The following is a 19,494-nucleotide window of genomic DNA, read 5'->3' as shown; positions in this document are numbered from 1 at the left end:
TCGCTTTTGACGATTTCGAACGCGTCTCATTGACCGTAGAGCATTTTTTACTACGCGAGACGAAAGTAGATCCAGTGTAATTTTACATCAGACCGAGTGTTTTTCTTGCCAATTTCCATCGGAATAGTTTCTAAATAGAGCTTTTCTGGAATAAACTGTCCTTTCCGGTATATTTTAGCGCCGATTTAAGCGAAGAATGCCATTTTTACCCGTTACCGCCCAAGCGCGTAGCAATACAGAAACATAGCGTCACCTACGGACTCAGCTGTTTCCCGCCACCAGAAATCGGCTGAAAGTCGGCAAAGTGTGTTGTGCGGATTTTTCGCTCTCGGTCTCTCGCGCACTATCGAAGTGAGTCGAAGCTACATCTGATCCCCCTTCAAAGTTTTCGGTACATTCATTGAATTCGATTGAATGTCAGAAAAAAGTGTGTTTAACTAAAGAAAAACAAAACATTAACCCGCTAATCGGAGAGTGTAATCGCGTGTGATAGCCTGCAGTGAGAAAACAATCCCGTGATTCATATTGTTGGCTGGGAAAAGTGGGAATCTGTGTGTGCGATTTGGTTCGGTGTCGACGGAAGGATATCTACGCCACCAAATTCTGGAAGCAGCAGTGCGCGGATCACCGCGCAAAAACAAGAGATAACCAAACGAAGGTTAAGAATTCACAGGAAACTATTTGTGCGAAATTCCAGGGCCGGGTCATTCGTCGGTGTAAACACGGAGCTGAAATTTGTAGCTGTTGAGAACGCGTATCGTGTTGGAGGTTTCGTGCGACATGCCACACATCACCGGTGAATGGAGCGGGTGAGTGTGCGGGGGAGTGAGTAAAGTGCAAACATTTAAGTAGAAGGTGTGTTTTGTGGCTCTTTGGGTTCGATTGCATCCACGATCCTCCGTCCTTGTGGAGCTCCCACCCACCTCTAGTGGGGGACCATCCGCAGCGGCAGCAGCAGACCTGCCTTCTGCTCTGTTGCTCTCGTGATATCAGCTGCTAGTTCTAGCGAAATTACAGTGCGAGGGGGCGGGTGTGTGTTTGAAATTACCTCAGCTCCGAGAAGTGAGGAGAGTAGAAGGTCCTGTTATTTGGGATAGAAACAAAAGAAGCAATAATAACATCAGCTGCACGAAAAAAATCAATCGCCAAAATAAAATAACAATAACAACACTAGCAAGGCCTGAGGTGAAAAAATGACAGTGTCATTCAGAAGTGTATTTGTTGCGTGAAAATTGAAATTGCTGTATGCTGCTCTAGCGAAAAATCGACCAAAGTGAATAAATGCCTAAAGTGAATTTTTCTATTTTATAAAGAATGTCAACTCCAATTGCGTAAGCTAGAGGCCTTGCCCGAATTGAAGGCAATCAAAAAGGGATTCTGGAAAGTTAAGTAAATATCAAATTGTTTATATTGAAGCTCGCACCGCAAGTCGCGAGCCGGTATGTGCTGAATGTTGCTGTTGTGAATTTGTGGACAGCTGTCAGCAGTATAAGGTAGTGGTGTTTGGAGAATACCTATTGAAGATTTGAAGGCGTTGTTTTTCGTTTGAAGCAGTAGTAGCAACAACGAAAAAAGTGATTACTGCGCCACCGCGTCTTACAGCGCAAACGCAAATTCATACAACTTGTTGTGAGTGTTGGCGCAGGTTGCAACCAGTACCTGGGTGTGAACAACCGTTATCATGTCCGTGGACGTTTGGTGTAAATCGGAAGATAATATGCAGGATATTATCGTTGAAGATGACGCCATGAGGTGAGTAGTGTTTGAGGTCGATAAGACGAAAAGATTTGATGAAACGAGATAAAAATGATTCGGTTCTAGGCGAGAGACTTTACGTAACTTCCTCAATGGAGTTGGCAACATTTTTTGTACATACCCTACTTTTAAGATTTCTAGTCCCTTGTAATTTTAGAACAAAAAATGAAATGTGACGAAATTATTGTATTTTTATTTTCCTAAAAAATATTGAATACTTAAAAAGTTGAGTTAAACAGTTGAAAAGCACTTTTTCATAAATTCATGTTTTTAAGTATTTTAGTATAGACACACCGTAGAATGTCGTGAAAGTCGTCTATGCTTTGCAAGATGGGCACTGTTACAGCGAAAAAGTTTTCCTAACCAAAACTTTCTCGTATTTTGAAGATTTTTCAAAATGTTTGTTGCTTGGAAAAAAAAAATAAGATTTACATTTTTTCGGTTTTAGAATGCGCATAATCTATAGAAATCTACTGCAATGTAATTTATAACGATTTTTTAATCCTATTTTTGATATGGGTCATCTATTGAAAATTTTTATTCTGTTGCAAAGAATCACCCGAATACTTACATACACAAGTTGTTTACAATTAATTGGGTAGTATGTTGAGAAACTGCTGTAAATTTTAAAACTAATCAGGACTGTTTTCGTAGAGTGTAATTTTCAATGAACTGAGCTCATCAGTTTCAGAAATCCTGTCTTTCTATGGGACAAATAAATAATACCCCCTCTTTTTCATTGGAAATATAGAATAAAGTTTAATACCTTCATTCGTTTCTGATACTTTTCCCACATATTGAGCGGATTTCCAATATGCGACTGATCCCATTAAACAATTTCTCATCCCATCCGCCATTTAGATCATCTTCGAGTAGATCTAAATGCGTTTTTTAAGAGGAAAAAGTACCAATCGTAGTATTTATCCGCCTGTTACGTGTGCGCCGCTTCCGTACACTATTCCGAAACATGCGGATTTTTAATCAATCTATATGTATGTCTTTCTATGGAGGCACATCGCCGTTCTCAATTCCGATCCGGAAGCCACTTACACCGCTTCCAGGCGTAGCGACGTGACATAAGGAGAGGATCGGCGAGAAGAAAAGCAGAGCACAAATCAACGAGCAGTTTCAAATGCTGGCAAAAATCAATATTCCTTCGAGAGTTTTTGCACCGTTTCCAGCAGAACCCAACTCTGGCCGCAGCCTGCAGCAGCAGCAACAGCAGTAGGACCAGAGTGCGGTATCATCTTTTCGAGAGTCGCGTCTGCGGAGAGAGAAAAGATAGGGAAAGTTCCATTGTGGAAGGGTCCGGGGTAGAAATCCTTTTTCATCTGGCTGCCGGTACCGTGCCCCTAGATTGAAGAGAGTACTAATTTCTAGTGGAAAGGGGAACTACGCTCCAGATCCCGTTCTGTGGGGGTTAGGCGTCGTTTGGGGATGTTTAGTAGACGATGCACATCCATTTTCCGTTCCTCACCGAGTGCAGTTCTATCTCCCTCCATTCCGTGAAAGCAAAGCAGAGGCAGGTTCCTACTTTCCTCTCACACGCTGTTGGTTTGCCTCTACGACTATTGCGGCGGGAACAGGATCAGCAGGCTATGTGCCATCATATTTTACGCAAAGTTCAGCACTTGAAATTTCCCAGCTGTACCAATCTTCCGTCGGAGTATGCGCACATGTATGCGTATGTCTAGTACGGTGCAGTGGAAAGTAGTGTGTGAAGCTCCTTTTTACGCTATCCTTACACATGCATTCGTCCTCACAGCAGTACGGCGAGCAAAGGCCGTGTGTATGTATGAATGTATCCCACACTGTCTGTCACTTGCACACTACTTTACCAGCAGGACTTTTAAATCCATTTGCGTCCCGTTCTATCCAATTGGAAGCGTATTCGACTGTCATCGTCGTCAGCATCATCATTCACTATCATTTTTGTATATCTGCCTTGTGCAACGAGTAGCATTTGAAGTTCCCAGTGTGTGCATCATACGCCCGGGATCTTATGGGTGGCGTGCGCTTTCACACCGGGAATCATGGGGAAATCAAAGAACAGGTTGAACTAGAATCGACAGTAGGTCGGGAGACTGGATATGTATCAAAATCTTTCGGTAGATTGTACTATGTTGAGTTTATTTTATCCTAAAAAAATATATTTTTTCCATCATAATTTCGGAATCGAATATATTGCTTCAACTCTGTTCAACAAGGTTCTTCTAGTGCAATCCGGGTTTTTCCGCTGTCCAGACAGGACATTGTATCTACGTGTGTTTATGTTGGGTGTTCGCCCGCACACTGCCACATGAGCGATAGAATCCCTGTCACACACAGGGATACACGTTCGGCAACATTCGCCCAAGTGAACCCGAAAAAGAGGATAAAAACGATCGCCGACCGAACGATACATACTGTAATCAGATGTTTACAACCATATGTTTTATGTAATTGTTTTTCATCTCCTTCTCTTTCGGCTTTCTACGTCGTGCCTTTTTTGCCCTTGCTTGTGTGTACATCGCATTACCTGCGTGCGTCGTCGCATTTTCTGTTTTTAGTTGCTGTAAGCTCGAAATGCTCTAAAATCAAACTCTATGCGTGTTTTATTTTTATAAACCCTACCTACCTTTGCTTTTTGTTTTCGTTCTCACCATTTCTCCGTTCCTTGCGTTCTGTCGTTCACTGGCACAGCAGCTGGCATTTGTTTTCCATCCATTTTCCGCTTTTATTTTCGTTCTCCAGCAGGTTTTGCTCAGTGTGTTAAGCTGTTGAGTTTCAAGGCGAACCTATGTAGGAGGTTTTATTAGATTCCAACTAATCAGCTGACGAAATGTATAAATCTGCTTACTGACAGCGTAGAACAACTGGACTAAGCACTTGAGAAGTGAGATGCATCTGCCTGCTTGTATTAACCCGGATAGCTTGAGTTTGTTGCGCAATGTAATTTTTCTACAAAAGGTTTGGGGCTCCTCCAAAACTTTTTGACGTGGGACTACGTCTTCGTTCTCTATACTGGGGTTCATTCTGTAAAATTGGAAATGAAACTGGTGAATGTTCTGCAAGATTTCAAGCGATAATAACAGCATAATCCCAATATATGGTTATAATAACCAATATTTTGTTGGATAGATAAAATGTAAGATAATTTTGTAATGCTCCAGTTATCATTATTATTTCATTGCTTAGCGGTAAAAACTGATAAGAATTTCCAAGGACAAATTCACGCGAACAATGAACCAATCACATGCGAGCACAGATGGCATGAATAGACACCAACTATTTACCGTGACATTCTCTTTATCACTATCGAAAAAAAAAATGCAGAGTCTCCACGTCCCAACAGGTCAATCAATGTTTGCTTCCACGAACTTAGACTAATTTGATGTCTCGAAAGTAAAGGTTTTTCGTAAAGTTTGCAAAATTTCCCTTCTTTTTAGACAATTTGTTAACCTGATGTTAAAACGGAAAGAAAAAACTTCTTCTGATGATGAAAATTTGACAGACGCCGATACTCTGGTAGTGTTGAATTCAAATGATTTTCAGCGTTTAATTCGACATTTTTAATTTTGAATAGCTATAGCGTTTTTAAGGACATCTTAGCTCTTTAGTGTCTTCGGCAAAGTTGTTAAGCATAAAAACCTACCGTTTGCAGTCTTGAAGTCTTTTATTTTGAGCCCTTCTGAGGTTTCTAGAATGGAAAATGCTAAAAATTAGCAGGGTTGCGAAAACCTGTAAAATCCGGGAATGTCAGGGAATTCATTTTTCGATCAGAGAAATAAGGCAATGTAAGGGATAACTGAAAAATATTCAGGGAAAATTTTTCAACCGAGACACGATTCTTGTTCGACACTTTTGCACAAAAAAAAAATGTTTTTTTTTTTTAGCATAAAAGGTTAATTTGGGACCTATATATTATATCCGATTGAATACTATTTTAACTGAGATTTCAAAGCTACGTTCGTTTACGTTGCACTTTTTGAGGTCGAGAGCTGAAAAATATCGGGGAAATTAATGTTATATCTCCGGGAATATCAGGGAAAATCAGGCAATTTTATTTTGAAATCTTTTTCGTCATCTTATAGTAGATTTTTTCATATAAATACAAACATACAAATTTGAAATGATTTTAGGATTGTTTGAAGCACTAAATGGAACCAATTAAAACTCGGTTCTGGCTTTGTGCTATCAAGTTTCGTATTTTCCATATAACGACGCCCCACTCTGATGTGTATTCATCTTAATTTGTCTAAAAACTTCAAGACGTCGAGTGAAATAGATTTAACCAATGGAAAAATCGGAAGGATTTTTTATTTGGCCATATATCCTTTTTTTACTACAATAGGAATTTGAATACACTTTCAGTGAAAGCAACCCAAACAAATACAAGCCAAAAAAAAATAATGTACACTCCACCGACATAATCCTAGACTGTCAATGAAAGGAAGTGGTCGTTTTGTGAAGTCGGTGGACCTTGAATTAAAACAGAAGTTAAATTCCCAAGCAACACTTATTGCAGGCAACAACTTTTCCAAAAACAATTTTTGAAAATTACCTCAACAACTCGGTATATATCTCATCCCAATGGTCCTTTCAATATAAAATAAAAAGAATTGACTATTTGTTCGTTTTCTATAAGGATACGATTTTATGTTATAACCTTCTTTTTTTTTATTCTCGCTTGTTTTCTGTCGGTCTAGTTCCGCCACTGTGTTGTTGTGCCAATCACCGACGCCCGGGGAGGCGACTCCACCCAGGACCCTAACTTACGACCCGTTGATTAACGGACCGGCACAACGGATTTGCTTCCTCATGCGATGGAAAGCGTGATCCAGAGATTTTTCGCCTCAGAAAATCTCCCGGTGTCGGCTAGGACTGAATCTAGACCGGTTGGGTTGGTTGTGAGTGGATCGCGCCACCCCACAACCATCGACACCTATGTCGGCGTTGGGATTCGAACCCAGGCCACCAGCGTGGTTGGCGGAGATGTTACCAACTACGCTAGGCTCCCCGCCATAACCTTACCTTCTTTTTGAAAGAAAATGATTTCATGTTCCGTAATCCTAATTGCTCATAGCTCGAAACATGAAATTGCAACCACAATCCAGCTTATTCATCGTTTTTCAATAGTTTCTCGTTGTTTGGAAACTTCGTTCCGCATAAAAAATATGAATGCTTCGATTTTAAACACATCTCGATTTCTAAATGTCAAATGTGCGGTCAGCTGGCGGAACGTTAAGGTGGTATTTATATCAGAGCCGGGCAAAAAAGATAAAACTTTGCCAAAGGCTTACAGACCTATAAGTCTGACGTCAACGCTTCTCAAGTTGATGGAAAATAACAGGAGAGTTGTGTGCAAAGCCACGACCGTAAGGTTGAAGTAGAATACTTTTACAAGAAAGATAACCCGGCTGCTTGCGTGTCAGTCATTTTATCTAGTAAATAAACGTTGACTAATCAGATTAATCGAATTTTGCGCTTCAACAAGGATTGACCATTTTCAGTAATATAGTAAGTTGCTTGTTATGGTTGGAGTTTGACAATTTTTAAATTTTGAGATGAAATTTTTTTGGATGTCGAGCTCATGACTGAACGAAAAGATAATTCAGCGCGTTCTGGGACACGGAGATAAAGTAAAATTTATAACTTTTATAAATTTAAAAATGTGAATTAACTAATGAGAAAATATTAACTCTTCAATCAAGTTTTTATTTCATCCTGAAAGGTACAATTTGTTGTTCATTTTAGTATCGGATAAGATGCCGATCACATCTTTGCGTTATCACTGACAGTGTGAATAAAATATTCCTTGTGATAAAATAAACAGTGAAAAACTGATTTAACACTCAAAACTAGACGGCTCAAAAGGCTGTTGTCAAAGTGAGTCAACTTTTCATTGAATGCATATACTAGTGCCCACTATCGCACAGAGACTGTATTTCACTAAAGTGCCTCACTGCATCAGCCGCTATCGATGCTGAGATCCGCTGCAACTAGTGCGCTATCCATAGCCATGCCACAGTTGTGACTGTCCCTGCATCAGCTGGCCCAGCTGCTATCGTTGCTGGAATCCGCTGCAACTAGTGCGCTATCCATTGCTACGCCACAGCTGTGGCCGCTTTCTGCTAGTGCTGTCTAGAACTATTATGAGTGGCTTCGGCTGAAACAGGCTCTTATATAGGCCAAATAGCATGTTTTAAATTGCAAGGTATATGATTCTGTCGACCGTGCTTGGGAAGCAATCATATATCGACCAATCAGAGGTCGAATTTTTCGTTTTGACAAGGCTTGACTATTTTCAATGGTACAATAGTGTGAATAATAAAATTACAATTCTCTTTATTTGGGAAGAATCTTAGAAGATTTTCCAACCTACTGCTGCAAGAACGAAGGAAATCCATCGAATAATAACCGATTTATTAGCATTTGAAATTGGACATATTTTTCACTTTTTTCGGTTTTAGATTTTCATTTCACATCCCTATGTAGCCGAACTTCCTGAGAGAAGTATTCTACTTCAAAAATACGGATAACTACATCCGCAGCAAGTTTCTGAAGAATTTTCCCTTGCATAAGCATCAATATGCCTATCAACAGCGCAAATATACGGAAACTGTTTGGCATTGCCTCGTGACGAAGATCGAGGAAACACTAAAATTTGAAGAAACATCGGTCTGCACTTTTGTTGATATTGAGGGAGTTTTCGATAACACGTCCTTTGCATCAATTCACACGGCTCCACAAAATAAAGCAGCCGATAATACTACTGAACTGGATTCAAGCAATGATTTCAAGCTGGAAGATCACAGCTGGGAGATACATCTGTCACAGTTGAGGCAGTTAAAGAGTGTCCTCAGGAAGGAGTTCTCTCTTCACTGCTAGGGTCACTGGTGGTAGACGTTCTTCTCACTAAGCTATCGCAACTAGGCTACGTGATCATTGGTTATGCCGATGACGTAGTCCTTATTTTTAGGAGAAAATGTGATGTAACTCTTTCTAGTTGAATACGAACGGCTCTTAACACGCTGAACATTAACCCCACTCAAATAGTCATTATACCCTTTACCGAGCGAAGGGTGCTTTCAATCACTTCTCCTCTATTGAATGGGATAAGATTGAGTTTCAGCAATGAGACCAATTATCTTGGAATCATTCTGGATAAAAAGCTGAATAGAATTGTACAACTAGATTACGCTATCAAGAAGGCAACTTCAGCGTTCGGCGCTTGCAGTACACTGTTCGGGAAGACCTGGGGATTAAACCCACAATTGGCACTTTGGTCACCATTGCTCGGTCACGTATAACTTACGAAACTCTAGTATGGTGGCCTAAGGCAAATTAAACGACAACTCAGGCAAGACTTGACAAAGTTCAACGATTGGCCTGTCTTTCAGTTACCAGTGCCCTACGCACCCGACTACAGCCATGGAAGCCATGCTCTGCTTGCTGCCTCTATATCTGCATGTGAAGAAGGAAACAGAGCTTGGTGCACTGAGGCTACGAAGAAACACAACGATGCTCGAAGGTAACCTAACGGGTCAGCAAAGCATCCTAAAGAAGTTCAAGCTAACACCTTCAGTAAGTCTTAAACTGGATGAAAGCAAAACCAAACATGGACGTTCCATATTGGGTGATTGACACAGATCGTTCGGTGTGGAACAATGGAGGGGCGTGTCTTCCATCGGGCATCATCCGATTCTACACGGATGGCTCAAAAATCGGGTCCCAGACTGGATCAGAGATCTACGGACCAGGTATAAAGTTCTTTTTGGGAGAGTGGCTAACCGTCTTTCAAGCAGGGGTGTACGCAACATTTATCTGTGCTACAATATGTCTGAAGCGCAACTATAGACATGCGAACATCGGAATCTTTTCAGAGAGTCAGGCCGCACTGCTGGCATTAAAGTCTGCCACATGTGTTTCCAGACTAGTCTGGGAGTGCATTGCAACACTTAAGGAACTTTCCCGCCTCAACAAAGTTTCGCTACTTTGGGTACACCGACATTGTGGAATCGAAGGAAATGAACATGCCGACAGCCTAGCAAGACAAGGATCTGCTCATTGGATTGGAACCGTTTACCTCCATATCCGCCATTCAAGGCGAACTAAGTACATGGGAAAAGCTAGAAATAGCATCTCATTGGCAACGCGCGCAGGGTTGTAGACAAGTTAAACAGTTTATCTACCCCAACCTTGCGGTTAACAAAAGGCTACTTAGTGTAATTCGTTGTGAACTACGTATCATCACGGGACTCCTCACCGGACACTGTCCCGCTCTCTATCATTTGAAGGGAATCGGCAAATTCTCAACCAACAATTGCCGCTTCTGCAACGCTGACCCTGAGAGCTCAGCGTATTTGCTCTGCTTTTGTGGAGCTCTTGCTTCATCGAGGTTCAACTTCGGAAGTTACCTCTCAACTCCATACCAGGTATGAAGCACGAATCCCAAAACGGTCATTGGTTCCATCAACCATGTTGTTCCGAATTGGGGCACAGGCTCAACTCCATCAATGAGTTCGAGCATCCTGTAATCTGTGTAAAGCCACAACAGACAATCATTCCACACGCTTCTGCCCTGTGCGTTTCAGGCATACAAAAAAAAGTACGTAAAATCGAGCTTTACCTGTAGCTGATTAAAGCACTAACTTTTTCGTGTTGTGTTTAAAAATATCTATTGGGATCTTTTCATGAATTATTTAACAACTGTCAGTGTTATTTTTGAAGACTGCTGCTAATATATACGCCTAGTCTTCATTGTTCGTCTGGTTCTACTAAACACATGATAATAAGATAGTGAAAAAAGTAAGTTTTGAATAGAAAACTTGGATGATCTAAAAACAGTGTATCTTTAACCGGTTTGAGGCTCCACTTCTCAAAATCTGATATAGTCAAAGGTCAATTTTTTTCCGTACATTCCATTAGCATCCTAAGGAGCATTTTCAAAGAAAAGTGAAAGGAGATGACTTAAACTATTCAGGGCCGGGTTTGCAAACGGTTATGCTGTCTTGCTCAACATTGCCCAAAAGTGTACACAATTTCGAAACAACTCCCCGGTCTGGATTTTGTTTTTCCAAATTTTACCACTAGTAAGCTCTATTCTGAGAAATATGTTACTTGAATTCAACTGCTAATTTTGAAATGACCCAGATTAATTTTAACTGATATTGGTTAAAATTTCATAAAGAAGGGGTCATTCTAAAACATCTGCATTATCTGCAAATATAATTTTCGTGATTCAGATGACACAATACGGACAAAAATATCATGGAAATCGATTGGAAAATTCAATGTACCCCAGTGACTTCCTCGGGCTACATGCTGCTGGAGATGAATTGTAAAATAAGAATTTGATCAAAATTGTATACAAATCTAAATTCAAATTAAGCCCTCAGAGTACAATTGAATAGCGTTCGAGACCTTTCAAAAGCCCCACTCCACGCATAGCCGAATATTTCACGATAGTTTGTCCTTCGCACTGCCATTGAATGTCAATTCTAAAGCAGAGCAAAGCCTCGTTTGGCTTCTTGCTAGGATTTTGGCGTATGAATCACACTAGTGTGTAATTTACGATCAGCTGCCGTATATCGAAGTTGACGGAGTCCGGTCAGCTGTTCAGCTGTTGGTGCTCTCGCGTAGACAGGCGGAGCCAAATGACGACTTTTTACGATTGTGGTTTAGCCAAATAAAACGCGTTTTTATTAGCCGACCAAGGCCTGCGTAAATATTCGTCATTCAGCGGTTGAATTCTATACTAGGCATAGAAAAACGTTCCTAAGTTGAGACGAGTGATTTGACACACCTTTGTAGAGGAATTCGTTGTTCCTACATCTGGCCACAACTGTAAGAATAGCTGGTGAAAACTGTGAATCTAGCAGAACCTCCATAACGGCAGGTAAAATTTCGGTTTTTTGTTTCATGCTACCAAGCAACATCGCTGCTGTCGCAAAATTTCAATGGAAGGGTTACTCGAGCGGGCTTTTTTTGGAACTGGGAGAGAATGCGCATAGAAAGTATTTACACTTTCTTTCTTGCTTGTTTCCCCATTTCCACGCCTAATTTGATTCGACGCTTGGCTGTCGTGTTGCGTGGTCACAAGTAGGGAAATGATGACGAAATGATTGCAAAAAGCTGGCAGGCGCACCGCGTTGTGGTCGAAAGAATGGGAGCAAGGGATAGACGGTGCATAATTGCATTATGTGTCGCTGGTGTGGGCCGCGGCGCGGAATGAGCGTAACAACAACAGAAGATAAGTATCCCGGCCGCACCGCCGAAGTACAATAAAAGGAAGGGTAGAAAGACTCCTAAATTTATTGCAATTATACTGCCACGTATGTTTTTAAAAGGGGCTAACGGCTGTACGTCATATTATAAGAGAAATATGGTGAACATGACGTTTTTAATGGGGGTAATTTAATAACCTTGTGCGGTAGGCGCTGCAGTGATGATGAAAAATGAACGAGGGGAAAATTGTATATTCTATTATCAATTGTCTAGAAATTCGATACGAATCTCTGGAGAGTTTTCTATGCAGTGGACATTAACAATCACGAAAAGCACATACTTTGGCTAGCGTCGGCAATGATTGTGATGAAATCGTCTGCAGTTTAAAAATTCCTTCGGTTATAGTGTAGTAGCGAGTGATAAAAATAACAAAAAGAAAGTGAGATCGAATTACTCAAAGTTTTTAATGAATGAAATATTTGTCTTGAATATTACTCTATGTTAGTGACTGACATCGAAACGAAAATTTATCTCTGGATTTAAGTCCGGCCCGGAGACTTGGGAATAAAAGTGATTTGTTATTGAGAGGCGTTGTTTTAACAAAGCCTTAAAACCCTGTCAGAATACGTCAAGATATTCAGAACGATCGAAAACAATTTTTTCTCAAACTAAAAAAAAATGAAGGTAAAATAAATACGCCAAGCTGATATTCCGTGGGTATATTTTGTTGCCGCATGAAGTGTTACGACAGGCTCCAGAAGTTTATAATTATGTCCTGCGGGTAGAGCTAATCGGCCTTCGATCGAAAATAAAATTTAAAAAATTCTCGGAAAACCCTAAACAAACTTTCCCGCATTGCTGCTTGAATTCGCAAACCGAATATCGTAGGGAAAAAATTATTAGATTTATGGTAGTTGTTTTGGTAACTCAAAAAAAAAAGTACTGGAGGAAACTCTTACCAAATTTTTGCAATGAGAAAAAATAAAAAAAAAATCTGACAAAAAATTACATAAACATTTCACGAAAAATTACGGTTCATGAACTATAAGTTTTTCAAATATTCAACAAGCGACCCTGATTTTTTCAATGCATCTATAATACCACGTGCTGCTTCAGTTTGCAACAAATTTCCGCAAGCACTTTCCAGTGTAATTACATTTTCTTAGATTTATTAGTCAATAGAACCTTGTTGAAATCTGCTGATGACAGATCGCCGGAGGATGGTGCAATCATTTAAACAAACAAAATAAATTTGCCTACTGTTGTTGCCTCTAGCCACGCAACTATTATTACAGCTGTTTCGTGGTTTATCTCTCTCTCTCTCTTTAGTCATCGTATCCCTCTTTAGACTAGCGTCAGCGATTTATCAAAAAGCATTCATTCCAAGGGAATGGCAGCCCTATCTAAACTCTACACGTTTGACAGTAGCCAACATATCGGGGCTTTATTTAAAAATATAGCCCCGAGGCAGGCGCCCAGCAAAATTTCCATATACTTTTCACTTTAGTCGGGAAGACTCTTCACTCATTCAACATAGAAAGAGATAGCATGTTGCCATCCCCCTGATTCATTCTTACGACTGTAAATGAGAGAGAATCAAATGCAGAGCGAGAGAAAGAGCGTGGTGAAGGGAGAGGCAGCTAGGCCGCAACGCACCATCTTCTATTTTTAGCTACAAACGATAATTATTTACAGTGGAAATGCGCCACGGTACCAGAGGAGAGCTGCTGCTGCCTGCGACTGATGATGTGAACGAGAAGAGCGCATGCATGCAAACGGCGCATCGTAAAACAGCGACGGCAATCGTCGTGATCGTGATGATGGTTGTGCGCCGCGCCGTGGGGCTCGAATCAAGATCGGAACCCCGCACATACGACTGCCGCGCTGTGTGTACATGTGCATACTCGCTGCTGATGGTTGTGATGATATTACGGTGGAATTCCCCAAGTGCCCAACGTGAGAAGTGATGAATTATCAACCGCTCAAAGCTCAGCTGACTGAAGAGTTGCCGTTCTGCGCACACGATACTGCTGATGACGAATCACAAGCTCTCACATGACATGTGCTGGAGATAAACAATTCCGGAACTGATGCGCAAATACGGACGAACGGACGGGACTTGGAGCAGCTCTTAAAACTTGCATCCGCATCAGTCTCGCGCCAACGTGTACCAGGAGCTTCATCATTGCTGTACGCAACTGTACACCTCTTCGCCGAGGCCACATGGTGATGTTTTTCCCCTCGAATCGAGGCATGTCTTTGGATTATACTTCTTATTCTGGTTCTTTCCCCGCTTCCCATTTATTATTCTTCATTCCCTCTCGTGGAGCGATTCCCAACTTCCTCGCGGAGTCGGGCGGGCTTCATCAACAATTCACGGCTTCGCTCTTCCGTATCAGTGCACCTTGCAGCGTCTCGAACAGGCAGGCAAGCAGCAACCAGTCAGTTGGTTGTACAAGTTTTTCCACTTGTTGTTGCTTCATCCGTTGTAATGTGTTTTTTTTTTTACTTTTCACTTTTCCTCTTCTTGTTACTCTCTGGAATATATCTGTATATGGCGGCAAAGGCAGCAGCAGTAACAACAAAACAAACTGCTTCGAAAAAAAGCATACGAGGAAAAAGATGCGTCGAAGAAGGAAATTGAACCAAACGTGCGTACGTAAATAACTCGCCCCGTAGTCCGTTCATCGGACCCAAACCGCTCCAGTAGTCAGTAAGTTAAGGGGAAGTGATAATAGGCGGAGATTATGATGCGGTCACAAGTAGACGGCGACGTTGAAGATTAGTAGTAACCATCAGCGGAACAGAAAAAAAGAGCGAACCAGGAATGCCGATTGCGGCTGAAAAGAATGTTCGTTACTGGAGATTGGTTGATCAGTTATGGCATCGATTATGGTTGAAGTTTTCATTTCACGAGGTGATTTAATACATTGACAGGTAGTGGTCTATAGATGGGGTCATTTCTGATTTTTAACTTCAGAAACAGATAGATCTGTTTCTAAGCCACTAAACTGAGTTCCGTTAAAGTATTTTATTATGAAAAAAAAACTCTTTGAAATATTGAAATTGAAATAATTTTCGATTATGTTTAGCATAGGACGAAGAACCGGCATCGGATAGGGTATAAAAATCAGTTTGAGGCATACTACCTACGTTACGTATGAAAGTTATTGATTCTTCTATCTATAAAAATATAAATCCCTTCACAAAAATCAAGTTTAAATGAGAAAACAAAAGTTGTTTGGTTAAAACTGGTGTTTCATACTGGTCCGATCTCACGACCTCAGTTACTTTTTTAGTGGATAATTTAAGGTAAAACGGTATAGGAGCCAGAAATGGCCGACTTCGAATCTTCCAATCACCCCGAATCTTTTAAGCAGGTTGCATCTGTTTTGCAGGAGATTTTTTCCAGCACTTAAATAGCGCCTGAATAGCGGCAATTTTATTCATTTGATGGTTTTTCTTATATTTTTCTGTGTTGAACGGTTTTTTTATAAATTCATAAGACAGCTAGTTAATCAGAGTTTTTCGTTCTTATCATTGAAATTGTCTATATTGACCAAAAATCAGGAAATTGAGGCCCGTTAATGATTAAAACAGGCGCCACTGCTTAAGCCGTTCCTTACCCTATTTTCTGTGTTAAAATAAAGCTGCTCGAAATTATGTTAAGTTAAGTTGTATTGAAATTTAATATTACTTTGATATATCATTCCAAGTGCGCATTCCAACAATTTTATTTGATGATTCTGAACTCTCTTCCTCGTCTTAAGGCTAACGTTTTTGAAGTTATTTGGTAATATTTGATTCCTCAATTATTAAAAATATGAGAGTACCCGCTGCCGTTTTCGTTACTGCTACCGCTGTTGCTACCAGCTGCTACTAAGTTGGAACCGTCCTTCTCATTATCCACTAGAAAACTGATTGGTTTGAGCAAACGCAGGCTTTTTTATAGCCTAAAGAGTGCATTCTCGGTTTATATTCTGTCAAGCATTGGGCGGCCAATCAGAGATTGGATGAATGATTTAGAAGTTAAGAAGATCCTTTGAATTCTTCAACCCATGGAAATAAATTTCCGTGAATGGTAACACAAACTCATAACTTCTGAATTATTGATCCAATCTCTTTAATGTCAAAGAAAGAGTTGTGTCATATCGATCATATATTTCAGTAAATCTATGTTTGATGCTGGAGAACCACAAATAACTCACGAATAAGCGTATTTTCATCAAAAACTGAGATTTTTCAAACTTAGTATTGAAATATATCGAAAACGGATGCATTTAGAAAGTTGGTTGCCAAGAGCTTCATGATTTAAAATTATTACTAGAATCATATTGCATTATTGGAATTTTGTTTATCCTTGAAAATGTTGAAACTGAAAAAAATAAATTTTTGAAGCTTTCCTTCTCAGTAAAAAATCGTCTTACATTTCTTCATCCAGAACCTTCTATCAAAAGTTTGGGAATAATATCAAGTTTCAAAAAAAAAAAAAAATAATTCGAGGGAAAAATTTAATCCATTCATGATTTGATATAAGATTTTATTTTCTGATTTGCACTAATTCAATTCAAAATGACTTGAAAATGGATGCATTTACAAAGTTAATTGCTATGAGCTTTTCGATTTGAAATGACTATTTCAATTAGTTAAAAGTATTGGATTACTAATAATTCGAAAAATGTCCAAATTAATTATTTTCAAAAGCTTAACCTTCCATAAAAATAATATTTCATTTCTCCATTCATAAAATTCAGCTTAGCTTAGTTCTGACTGTACATATAAATAGTTACTACTCCGTGATTGGTCCGAGCCGCTGAAGTGCACAATGAATCAACTGAGAGAACGACAGGGAGTGCTAATTCCTTCTCACTGTGTATCATTCAATGACCCGACTTTTTGTAGACCAATGACGGCGCCGGCCATTTTGAAATTTTGATGTCAAACGATGCCAAATACGGTTAAGTTTTAATGCACAAAGACTTGTTTCAAATTTCATAAAAAACTGAGTTCTAAGCTAGTGTGTCTTTGGAATTCAAATCAAACACATGCTCTCAAGATGGTGAAAACAAAAATATTCTAACTTGCTCATAGCTTTCGTGGATGTGATAAAGCTAATTCTTCAATCGCGTTTCTCTTGGAACTATGAATTTCGAGTTGTGCCAATGCCGCACGAAACCTAGAATAAGGAGGGAATGTTAAAATGTAGTCTTTGCCTCGATAGAGACCGAGTATACCTCTGCATCCCTACAATGACTACGGAAAAGAGTTTTTGTTAGTGGGGTAGGTTTTTGATCAGGATTCACTCTGATAAGTGATATGACCATGATTTAATTGGATTAATGTAACAATTTAGATATGATCATATACATATAACATGAGATTAATAAAGATGAATTCTAAAATACAATAAGAAGTACTATGGTATGTCAAAAAGATCTCGGTTGGCTGTCATGCATAGCTGCAGAAAACGTGAAAGAAATATTAAAAATAGATTCGAAGAACATATGTAAATTATCCGTCATGTTGTGCTAAAATGAAATAGATAACTAATTTATTGTGCTGCTTTCGGCGGCTGAAAACATTAATTGAAATAAGTTATTAAAACAACATTGCAGTGCGACCATTCGCCGTATAAAGTCATCCAAACATTGTAGATATGATCATGTATAATGTGAGATTAATAAAAATGAAATATAAAATACAACAAGAGGGATGTGAAGAAGGTCTCGGTTGACTGCCTTCCATAGCTGAAATATTTGAATTTTTAACGAAAATAAAAAAGTTTCGAAAAACATATGGAATGTGTCCATTACGTTGTGCTAAAATAAAATAGATGAACCTATATTAGATTATTCACGAAAAATTAATAGTTGTTATTGTGCTGCTTTCGTCGGCTGAAAACATCCCTTACTAACACGCAGGGAATCCTGAGTAAGAATCCCCAGGATACCTTTAACTCGATGACGGAATCGTGAAGAGAATCGTAAACACGATCCGGAGGATTCTCTCTCACGATTCTTATTCAAGAATCCTAAAGCCATATACAGAGCATTCCTGTGGATTCTTTTTTCAGGAATCCTTTTCAAGGACGCTCACGAATCCAACGTGAGGAATCCTAGAGAATCTATGCTATCCTAGAGAATCGTATGTGTTCGTCCGGGATAAATTGAAATAAGTTATTACAACAACATTGCAGCGCTTGCACAGACGTGTCGCTCCTTTCTACAACCATTCACCGCATAAAGTCATCCAAACAGATCATCCATACGTTCACGTATCTACCACAACCACAAACGTTATCAGCAAAAAGTGGAAAAATCGGAGTACCGAGATTCACGATTAACAAGTCTAGCGAAACAGGATTGGACCTACACGACTATAAACCATTTTACAAGACGTTTTAGAACTTAATTTATGAATAAAATTTTGACAAAAAACATGAAACAATCTTACCAGTTTGTAAAATGGTCTATACACATTTGCCCGTGTATGTACGAGAAATGTCACTTATCATCATAAACAAACGCATAAAGAATGTATGATAAAGATCGAAAAAAAATACTAGGATTTTTCCACCGATATTGCAATGCACACACAATAAATTTTCCTGCAAGTGCAGCTTAAGATAGGTCGTCGAATATTTTCTACAGGGTGTGAGCTCGAATATCAACACATAACAAAATCACAACAATAATTTGTACTTATCTTACTAAATCCATTGAAATAGTTGCATATTCGAGCGCCTCTACAGCCTGCAGCAACCACTCACACCAAACACACTAGTTTTAGCAAATAAAACTGATGAAAAAACACATGAAATTTTACTGAGCAGACATTTCACACGTGCTAATGATAGCCGTGCTACCATTTTTCCATATATCAAGATCAGTTGAACAATATTACTGAGCAAAATAAATCTTTTGCTATTGCAAAATGATCCACAATAAATCTTTTGCTGAGCAACGAATGGGCACAAAATATTGAAGGTAAAAATGTTTCTAAAATTGAGGTGAAATTTGTGTTAAATCGAAGCACGAAAAACGAAGGGTTCATATTACAGGGTGCACCAGATTTATTGCAACAAAAATGCAAAGTCGCTTTGCGGGTCGATGTTTGTTGGGCCCAAAAAAAGAATAACAATCAAAACGGTACCTTCATGAAGACGGTTTCCCCGGCCCACACAAAGAAGATCGTTCAAGACTGGTGCAAGTCCAACTTTCCCTCTGTCATCACCTAGGATGAGCGGCCTCTAAGCTCGCCAGATCTCAACGTGGTTTGGGGGATGTTAGGGTCTTTTCCTGAGCGTCTCCGAGCTGTCATCAGAGCTAAAGGAGGACTCATTGAACAAGTTATTGTTTTTTAATTGTTTTTATTCAATAAATTATTTTTACTTCTAAAGTTTTTTCTCTGTTTTTTTGTTGCAATAATTGTGGCGTACCCTGTACAGGTGGTGATGAAAAACTGGAAAAACCAGAAAAGTCAGAAAATGTCAGGGAATTCGTTTTTGATCAAGGTTTTTGAATAAAGGAA

At 39.5% G+C, this 19,494-nt stretch overlaps 1 protein-coding gene across 2 annotated transcripts in view; it reads left to right on the top strand.

Annotated features, from left to right (window-relative positions):
- The first annotated feature begins 266 nt into the window (after positions 1–266).
- The window catches only part of LOC129727243 (uncharacterized), a 243,221-nt gene continuing 223,993 nt past the window's right edge, over positions 267–19,494 (top strand). For both annotated transcript variants that reach the window (XR_008728510.1, XM_055684852.1), the window contains exon 1: positions 267–1,752. Coding sequence is in view for 1 of the 2 variants with exons in the window: in XM_055684852.1 (XP_055540827.1) it covers positions 1,682–1,752 (71 nt within the window). In the remaining variant the exon portion in view is untranslated. The remainder of the gene's footprint in view (positions 1,753–19,494) is intronic.

This window comes from Wyeomyia smithii, chromosome 3 (genome assembly GCF_029784165.1).
Source record: "Wyeomyia smithii strain HCP4-BCI-WySm-NY-G18 chromosome 3, ASM2978416v1, whole genome shotgun sequence".
NCBI lineage: Eukaryota > Metazoa > Arthropoda > Insecta > Diptera > Culicidae > Wyeomyia > Wyeomyia smithii.
This window is presented reverse-complemented; position numbering and strand designations above follow the sequence as displayed.